Source organism: Rhamphochromis sp. 'chilingali' (genome assembly GCF_963969265.1).
Source record: "Rhamphochromis sp. 'chilingali' genome assembly, chromosome: 3".
NCBI classification, from domain to species: domain Eukaryota; kingdom Metazoa; phylum Chordata; class Actinopteri; order Cichliformes; family Cichlidae; genus Rhamphochromis; species Rhamphochromis sp. 'chilingali'.
The window spans coordinates 14,079,944-14,090,239 of record NC_137931.1 but is presented as its reverse complement, the minus strand read 5'-3'; the positions used below and the strand labels follow the sequence as shown (position 1 = coordinate 14,090,239).

At 40.2% G+C, this 10,296-nt stretch overlaps 1 protein-coding gene across 2 annotated transcripts; it reads left to right on the top strand.

The window, feature by feature from the left end:
* Window positions 1-1,201: 1,201 nt before the first annotated feature.
* Window positions 1,202-10,116, top strand: lig4 (ligase IV, DNA, ATP-dependent). 2 transcript variants are annotated; one of them, XM_080876843.1, is made up of 3 exons: window positions 1,202-1,306; window positions 3,106-5,176; window positions 6,274-10,116. In XM_080876843.1, the coding sequence occupies exons 2-3, from the start codon at window positions 3,114-3,116 to the stop codon at window positions 6,941-6,943; spliced, it is 2,733 nt and encodes a 910-aa protein (XP_080732969.1). In that variant the 5' UTR covers window positions 1,202-1,306; window positions 3,106-3,113; the 3' UTR covers window positions 6,944-10,116. The 2 variants fall into 2 exon arrangements, with proteins under 2 accessions (XP_080732969.1, XP_080732970.1); XM_080876844.1 differs by lacking the exon at window positions 1,202-1,306 and adding an exon at window positions 1,487-1,574.
* Window positions 10,117-10,296: the final 180 nt, after the last annotated feature.

Below are 10,296 nucleotides of genomic sequence, written 5' to 3'. Positions count from 1 at the left end.
CCCAAGATCAGAGTAGTAAACAACCTCCACCTGTACCTCCATCAGCACTGCAGCGTTTCATTTCTGCCCTCTGCTGGTGGATACAGGAAAAAGAAAATGATATCGAGGGAAATTTAAAGGAGAAGATGTTTATGTCAAATAAAAATAAGAACATGTCCACAGTTTGATAATCACATTAACTAAGATAGCAACAAATGTTATAAGCAGTCCTGTAGTTATGAAAAAAGCATTCCTAATACTGAAACATGTGTTTAAGGTTTAAACCAACCTCTTGATCAAATGAGTCACACAAAGATCCTTTAATTTATTTTAATCTTTAATTGCAATGGAGGAAGGGTTATCCTGTGTGGTATATATGGTGCATTCACTGGATTTAACCAAAACCTGCTGTTCAAATATAGAAAAATGATTTTGGCTTTATTTTATTTTATTTTTACAATACAACATCATATGCTACTATATCCTTTGTCTCTTTTGCCAAATTTGTTGAGCATTAAAAGAAAGGACAAAAACCATATTTTTTGCTTGTGTTTTTAAAGCAGACGTTAATCTGCAATCACAAACAAGAAACAAATCACCGCTGAGCCCAATATAAAAAAATAAAACTGAACTGAGGAAGAGTTATCGGTGAAGAAAAACCACAAACCAGGTCAAATAATAATAATAATAATAATAATAATAATAATAATAATAATAATAATAATAAAACAAATAAATACATACATACATTAGATAACAAAGCACAATAAAGAATCAAAACAAAGATAAAGAGTAGAAATGATTACCAATCCAAATAAAAGCCAGGAGGACTACCCCTTCTGTTCTGACCTCTGTTTTTCACGCGTTGTTAGATTCGTCACGTATGCACAAACACAGCTTTTCACCCAATAACTTACCCCATGAATACAGTGTCTGAACAGCAGTGACTTTAAATACAGGACGGAGACACTTTTCGACAAAAGCCGGTTTGATGAATGAATACGTCTTATTAATGACATGGCGTTTCACGTTTTCAGAAATAATTCACGTCTCTCAGTTGCTTGCACTACCAAGAGAACAAACCTTTGATGCGCTTCCTGTCCTGTTTGAATGCTAAACCTGTGGGTTTTTAGCAAATTTGTAATTATTTTTCATAATTCTTTCAAAGAAAGGAAACATTGTCTCTAGGAACCAAGTTTCCATTTCGGTTTCTATGGGAAGGGTTTCCTTGAAGCTCCCCACCTAAAGTTTGAGGAAGCGTAAACATGTATTTGTGGTGAGAAAAATCAGTCTTTTACTGCCGTTTTTGAGGATATAAGCAAACACGGTAAATCTTTAACCTTTTATTTTTCACTATTTTTGCTAATATGTGTCATTACTCTCTCAAACGGAACCGGCATTACTTTAGCAGAGTGTTTGATGCGCTTAGTTCACGTTTAGCTTTTTGTCAACGGAATATTTCACTCAGATAATTAAAACACAAAATGACTCGTATCTGTTTTAGCTTTTGTCACTAAGGGTCTTGAACTCATTGTGAGCAGACATGCCCCGACGAACACAAATGTGAAACGACAACAGTACTTTTATTTTGAAACGTAAGCGGAATTGCTTCTTTTTTCAAACACTTTAAAAGGCTTTTCTTTATTGTACCAGACATCAAGTTCTCAGTATATATAGCTATTATTAACTAAATACTTACAAGGTAGGTAGGTAAAGACAGTTTTCCGGTTCTGTAGGAGTGTCTGCTGCTTAACGAGTTTATAGTCAGTGTGAGACATGTCAGAGCATGTTTGATCTGTGTGGAACAATAATCAGCGATTGTGCAGCTGTAAACTTACAGTAGCAGTTAAGTCATTTTAAAATTTATTTTTACCCACAAGTATTTAGCAGTGGTTTAAGTTGATTGCTTATTTCTGAATTAAGTTTTATTTTGTAGTTGAGCTAAAAAAAAAAAAAAAAAAAAACTACAAAAAACAAGTTGTTAAAAACAAGTTGTTAAAAACAAGTTGTTCTATTGAAAGTGAGAGAGAACAAATTGTTATTATTATTAGCAGTAATATTATTATCATTATTATTACAAATGTGTTGCTTTTATTTCAGCAATGTATTGCGTTTTTATAGTCATGCTTTATTCCAACTTATACCTTGGCTTTATATATTTGCTGATTTCAAGTACCAGTTAATACCGCTATCACATTAACATACTATTTCTCACTGTGATGAGAAGATGTGCAATCATTTTTTTATCACATGGTAGCAAGTGCATTTAGGCATGCACGCATGGTCAAGGTGACCTGCTGGAATTGAAACCAAGCATGGTAGGGTTAGAATTTGGTGAGGCCATGAATTCATCCTGCCTTGTACCAGTGGTTCAAGCTGGTGCTGATGGTGTAATAATGTAGGGGATATTTTCATGGCCCACTTTAGGCCCCATTGTTTAAACTCCACAGCTTATCTGAGTGTTATCACTGACCATGTCCATCCCTTAATGACCACAATGTATCAATCTTCTGAATGCTGAATGCATCATCTCCAACTACTCAAATTGCCTTCATAGTCATCAGTCCCATCATGGATGTGCAGCCAAGAATTCTGTGATGCTATCAAGTCTAAACATGTTATCATAGCAAGTGCAAAAGATCTTTTAACTTTTGATCTTTTACTTTAATGACGAGTGGTGTAGTAAACATGGAATACCACAGGATGAAATGGAACAGTTTGGCTCATTATCACTGACATTCAGTGTTTTTTTTTGTTTTTTGTTTTTTTTGTGTGTGTGTGTGTGTGTGTGTGTGTGTTGGACTTGTCAACATCTAGTCTAGATACTGGATTGTTGCGCTCCTGAGCATGTCAAGTCTTGGCTTCATCTTGTTTTGTCTGAATGTCTAAAAATATATATTCAGCTTCACACAAAATGGGGAAAGCATTAAGTCCTCACATGTGGTACCAGATTTAATTCCCTCTTTTAAAGTTGTATTATTAAAAGAATCTGTTTCTTTTTGTTGTTGTTGTTGAATAACTAATTTCTCAAATGACTCATTTAATTTGTTAAATGCTGGTAAATAGAGGAATTCAAGGAAGGGCTAAACTGAGCAGACTTTTTCTTTCTTTTAACTGGTCTTACAGATTTCACCATGGACAGCACTTCCAAAACTGATGCTTCCAGTCAGTTATCTGTTGCTTCTCAGGTTCCTTTCCTTCACTTGTGTACCACATTAGAAAAAATTCAAAAGTCCAAACTCCGTCCAGAGAAATCCAAGATCCTTGGGTACTTCGTTGAGAAATGGCGGGAATTTCATTCTGCCCTCCACAAAGACAACTCCAAAACTACAGACTCTTTCTATCCTGCCATGCGCCTCATAGTCCCGCCTTTTGAACGAGAGCGAGTGGCATATGGCATCAAAGAGAGCATGCTGGCTAAACTCTACATTGATGTATTAGGCCTCCCAAAGAATGGCCCTGAGGCTAATAAGCTGTTGAATTACCGTGCACCGACCATGTCCCAAGGAGAAGCTGGAGACTTTGCTGGCATGGCGTATTTTGTGCTGAAGAAACGATGCACCAGCCAAGGAAATCTCAGTATTAAAGAGGTCAACGACTTCCTGGATTCAGTAGCCACCAGCAATGCCACCAAGCAGAAAGATCTTGTCAAAAAGAGTCTGCTGCACCTCATCACCCAGAGCTCAGCTCTTGAGCAAAAGTGGCTCATTAGAATGATTCTGAAGGACATGAAGCTCGGGATCAGCAAAGAAACCGTTCTCCAAGTTTTCCACCCAGATGCTGCTGAGCTCTACAACGTCAACACAGACTTGAACAAGGTGTGCCAGCAGTTACACAATCCAGCCGTGTCCTTAAGTGAAGTCTCTATTGGACTTTTTTCTGCTTTCAAACCTATGCTGGCAGCTGTGGCTAACATCCGCAACGTGGAGAAACAGATGGGAAACAGCACTTTTTACATTGAGACAAAGCTGGATGGAGAGCGCATTCAGCTGCACAAAGATGGGGATGTGTACAAGTACTTCAGCCGAAATGCTTTTGAGTACACGCAGCAGTTTGGAGGATCCCCGTTGGAAGGATCACTGACGCCTTATATCCACAATGTTTTTAAAAGCAATGTGGTGAACTGCATTCTTGATGGTGAGATGATGGCATACAACCCGGCAGCAGACACCTTCATGCAGAAAGGGAGCAAATTTGACATCAAGAGGCTGATGGATGACTCAGAGTTGCAGACATGCTTCTGTGTGTTTGACGTGCTTTTAATAAATGATCAGAAGTTAGGCAAAGAAACTCTCAAGAAGCGACATGAGATTCTTCAGACAGTTTTCACTCCAGCCAAGGGAAGGCTGCATCTGGTGCCAAAGGCTGAAGCCAGAACCATGCAGGAGGTGGTGAATGCTCTTAACGATGCTATTGACAGCAGAGAAGAGGGGATCATGGTGAAGGATCCTTTATCCATCTACAAACCTGACAAGCGAGGGGAAGGCTGGCTGAAGATAAAACCAGAATATGTGGATGGCTTGATGGATGAGCTTGACCTGCTGATTGTTGGTGGCTACTGGGGAAAAGGGAGAAGGGGTGGCATGATGTCCCATTTCTTATGTGCTGTGGCCGAAGCTCCAGAGCCTGGCGAGAAACCTTCAGTTTTCCATACCCTTTGCCGCATTGGCTCCGGCTACACCATGAAAGAATTGTATGACCTTGGTTTAAAGCTCACCAAACACTGGAAGGTCTACCGGAAAAACAACCCACCAGCATCCATCCTGTGTGGAACAGAGAAACCGGAAGTCTACATTGAACCCTGCAACTCCGTTATCATCCAGGTTAAAGCGGCTGAGATAGTCGGAAGCGACATGTATAAAACCAACTGTACTCTGCGCTTCCCCAGGATTGAGAAGATTCGAGATGACAAAGAATGGTACCAGTGCATGACACTGGCAGAGCTGGATCAGTTCCGCAGCAAGGCGTCTGGGAAACTTGCCTCTCGGCACCTTCACATTGACAACGATGAACCGCAAAAGAAGAAGCGCAAGCTCCCAGTCAAACCCAAGAAAGTGATCGGCGTCATTGACCAATTTAAGCCCCAGGACCTTTCCGGGGTGACCAAGGAAACAGATATGTTTGAGGACGTGGAGTTCTGCATCCTGAATGGCACCGAAGATCATCCCAAGTCTGAACTGGAAAAGGGTGTGGCCAGGTAACAGAAGTTATTTTTTTCTAGTAAAGTTAATGTTAGTTTGGTATTTTAGTTAAAGAAAAAAATATGACTGAATTAGAAATTTTGGGCAGACAACATTTTTTTTACGTATTTAGTATTTTAATGAAATTTTTATGATTAAGTCAATTCTATCTTAAAGTAAAGCGCTGATATCGTGGCTGAGTTCTCACTTTAATAAAGTTGTTAATAAATACATTTTATAATGTGTCTACAGGATGAAGACACATTGTAAGAAAATGTAAATGGATAAACTTTTAATAAATGTAAACATGTGACAGCCCTGGCAGAGATACAGCTTTACTGCTTTAGCTAACAGTAGGGACTTTAATGGTGTGTTAGCCAAGCCCTGTGAAGAAACAGGGAACATCTGTTTCAACTTTTGTTATTATGATCACTTTTTCTGTGTTTATGTTTGAGTAAACAACATCTGGATAAGTAGAACTGTGGCGGTGCAAGTGGCACTGGCATTCAGGAGGCACTTCCTCGCTTTCTTAAATGAATTGTAATTCCAAAAGGTTCTCAACCAGTTAGATGACTCCAATTCGACTATCTTGGACTATAGCTGGAAACAATATCATTTGTTCTGCTCTACAGCCATGGTAAGCTATAGCATAGCAGCACTAGCTTTCCATGTGTTTTAAGTTTGGTTAGAGAGGCAACAACAGGACAAGGACTTTCATTATCCACTGGATTCCAAGAGTTGGAGTCTATCCAGCTGTTGGAGGAAAGTCTCAAATGTTCTCTTTATATAGCGCTATATCACAACAATAATCACCTCAAGGCACTTTAACCCTTTCACGCATAGGGGTCACTCTTTTTTTCATGCCTAAAGATGAATAAAAATACTCAAGAAAAAAATCCTGATTGAGGTTGTCATAATTCATGCATGAAAGGATTCATTTGGAAGCCAAAGACCCTAAAATACAGAGAATAGTGAGAACCCCGACGACCCCTTGTGAGCAAGCGATTGGTAAAACTGGTAAGGAAAAACTCCTTTTTAACAGGAAGAAACTTCAGGTGGTGGTTATGACTGAGTGTCTAATAATTAATAATTTTTTATGTAATTCCCACTTTAGGTGTGGAGGTTTTGTAGTTCAGAACCCTGGACGGGACACCTACTGCGTGGTTGCCGGTGTGGAGAACATGCGCGTGAAGAACCTGATTTCATCCAACCAGCATGACATAGTTTGGGCCACCTGGCTGCTGGAGTGCCTGGACCAGAAGGAGGTGGTTCCATGGCAACCCCGCCACATGATCCACATGTCGCCTTCCACCAGGGAGCACTTTGCCAAGGAGTACGACAACTATGGTGACAGCTACTTTGTTGACACAGACGAGCAGCAGCTGCGGGAAGTGTTCAACAGGATCAGCAGCGCAGACGCAGCAAACGAGGTGAATGTCACGCAGGTGGAGGGACGCTACGGCTGGGATGACCTTCCAACCAGCATGTTCAGACCGTTCACAGCATATATGGACAGATTTGCTGACATAGGAGACCCTAAAAGTGCCATACCTGCCACCTGCCTGGACACCAGGGCATTGGAGTTTCGTTACCATGGAGGAAAAGTGGTGGAAGAGCTGGAGGAAGGCGTTTCACATGTTATTATTGCAGAGGCAACAAGACTTCTGGATTTGAGAACTCTGAGGCGCTGCTTTAGGAGGAAGTTTAAGATAGTAAAAGAGACATGGGTGACTGATTCAATCAAAGCAGGGCATGTGATGAATGACACTGAATATCTGGCTTGAAGAGGCTCTAGTACATTTAAATGGACACTCAGCATTTTTAATTTGTTCCTAATACGATTAGGAATAAACTCTTTAATAAAATCTACAGCATGAAAACTCCAACGACACTAATTCTCAGGGTTTTCAGTTTCTGTGAGTTTTGTCTTTTGTGTTCTTAACGAGACAGCTTATTATTAATTTTAAATGAATAGGCTGCTGACTGGTTTTTCAATTTCCAAACTCAGAATCATTATGAAGGGTTCAGATGCTTTTTGGGAGAATGGGGATGGGGGTCGGTCCTTCCTTCTTTCAGATTTTTAGCCAAGCAGTTATTAAAACTGTTTCTGCAGCAGAAAGGAGACTTGCCAATTAACCAGAAATGGAAGGTTTAATTCTGACAGTAATTTCGGTGAATGATCCACATTAGAGAGCAGCAGCAAGGGAATGCTCTGCCATAATAATCTGTCCATTGTGAAGGGGCGCTCCAGTGGTTTCATGTTTCACTTTAGCTAAGCTGACGGACTTGTGAGAGAGAGATTAAGAAAATAATGGTTCAAATTGAACCTGGAAAAACTGACTCGTGTTTCCCATGATTCCACAGTGTATTTGATTTGATCGACCTTAGCCTCTAAATATCCATTTTCTCCAAACCCATTGGGAAAACATCAAATCTGAGGTTGTTTAGCCAGTTACGTTTGGAGCTTTCCCTCCAGAGCCTAAGAAGACACTCAACATGATCATAGACTGTAAATGAAAGATGTGCATGGCCACTGCGATTTTTACTCATTGGTATCTAAAGTTCACAGCAAGCCACATTATTTTCCAGATAATAATATTGCTCCAAAAGGAACCAGCAGCAGGATTCTTTCAGTTACATACATGAATGAAGTTTTTGGCGATAGCTATATGTGTCACGTCTTACCCATATGGCTGGTGAGTTACTGAAACATTTACCTCCTGTTCAGTTGTCATAGAGGGAAAGAGTATCCATAGAGACCCAAACACTTTGTGCACCAGGCTGAAAGCATGATTTTTAATAATGTAGAGTTATAAATTTTAGATTTGAAGTTTATGGCGAGTTACCAAGAGGCAACATCCAGGGTTTAAAGATTAAGCTGGAGTGAAAATGCCGAAAACTACAGTTCCTCTAATGGCCATTTGATGCTGGCTCCAAAAGTCCACACTGACGCCCATGTTAAAATGCCCAACTTTACAGAATTACCACATCCTAGTAGAAAAATTTTATATAAATTTAATATAATCAATTCATTTGGATACTTGAATTAGAGGTGTCCAGATACAAGCCATCTGCTACCGTCTCACTTTCATTAATTGGACTTGTGTTTGCGTGTTACTGTCTGTGCCCTTTGTAATAGAAAGATGTGACAGGTAATACAACCTGCTCTGTGGTGCAAACTATCAAAGTTTGTGCTTCGGTTTTATTAGCCTGCTACTTGTGTGTTTGTGAATACAGCCTGCTACCATTAGCTAAAAACGTCTTCCTTTTGTCCAAGTACAGTAACTTCTGGCTCCACAAAAGTGATAGCCAGATGCTAATGTTGAGGCATCACAGCAGCTATATTCATCTTTGGGATTGATTTGCTTTTGGAACAAGTGCCACGTGGCTTTAGAGGAACTGTAGTTTTTGGCACTTTCACATGGCCTTCAATTTTCACCCTGGAGGTCGTTGCGTGTTCATGACAAGTGAAGACAATTTCACGTGGTGTCCTTTAATGTAAGAAAAATGTCTTGAACTGTTCCTGTTTTTTGTGCTCTTGTGTCATTATGTATGAAGTACGACTCTAATAAATAATCCTGAAGGGGTTTGAAATACAATTTGTTAATAATTTTCTTAAAGACAACATCTGTGTGAAGCGATGGCCTTTGCCTCAGCTCTTCAACAAGGGACCACACGGGGGGTACGTTAAAATTGGCTCAGCTCAAGGCCCTCCAACAAAGATGTGGCCATGTTTTCCTGCCTTCAAAAATGTCACTGATGAGTCTTGGGAGTCTTTGATATGTTCTAACCTTCATTAGCATCATCTCTAAGGTGCAGGCAGCTGCCTGTGGCGCCCTGGGCTTTGTTATGTGTAAATGCCGCATGAATACATTTTTAAAGTATAAGTGATGAGACACCTCTTCCTAATCATATACTGTGAATAATGGCCTGTTGTTAACACGTTGTTAGATTCCCTGTAGAGTTGTTGCATAGTTTTGCGATTAAAATTCTATGCTTAAGATATTGATAAAGATTAAGGCATGTTTTTCAGCAGTCTTCTGCCAAATTTGTCAAAATAAGAGATAAAAACTGTCTTCATTAGTAGTTAAAAAAATATTATGTACTTCAATGTGCACTCTGTAACCCAACGCCCACTCTGCACTATTTCCAGGTGATGCTGAGTGAGCGTTTGAGTGACAGGCTTTAATTAGAGGTACTCAACCAGCTCTTTTTCCTTGTGCAGTTTTGTGAGTACAAAGTGCTGCCGTTGGTCCCCTAAAAGGACTCACAGGAGCAGATTATCAGTCCCGACGATCTGGAGATGCAAACATCTGCTGTAAATCCAGCATTGCTGAAATATGATGTCCCTAATGGGATAAATGCTCTCATTAGGCTGGCTGCAGCTTTTGGAGAGCTGCTACCAGCAGCAGCACCCAGGACAGAAGCAGAAGACAAATGGTTTGGAAGCAACTCCTGGACCACCAGTACTGCACGCACTCAGGGGAAGTTAATGAGCTAGTAATAAGACCAAACAGAGGTTCACGGCGAGTCTGCAATTAGTACGGCCTGCCCTCAGTGAAAGTAACAGCCAAACACGGCAGTAAATCAAGCTCGGGTTGGTGCTTCCTAAGGATGGCATTTGACTGCTAGTAGGTAAATTAGGAGACACGCCTTGTGTCTGGACAAAGCATCCAGTGTAAAAGTCTGCCCAATCAAATGTGCACTGTGGTGAATCCTTGTGAATAAGGGAGCAGCCAAAATAGGTTTGGGTAAATACAAACTATAGAGCACAGAGTAATGTGTGGTTTGATTAAGAAGAAAAAAAATGTAGACACATGCGTATGATGTCATAGAAAGCAGATCCCTAATATGGTCAGGTCAAGCACACATACAGCTACAGCTGTGAGCACAGACGGTTTGCTGTTCTGACCAGGGCTGGACTGGGACAAAAAATCGGCCCGGGCATTTTGACTAGAGACCAGCCCACCAGGAAAATTATAGGAAAAGCCATAAAGCCTTTGAATGAAAACAGACGCTGTTGTGACAGTCATGTACACTGTCTTGTTGGTATATGTATGACTTCTATACATTTTATGTCAGATAAAAACTTTGGTTGTAAGATTCAGATAATTATTTAATAAAAGCGAGACATTTT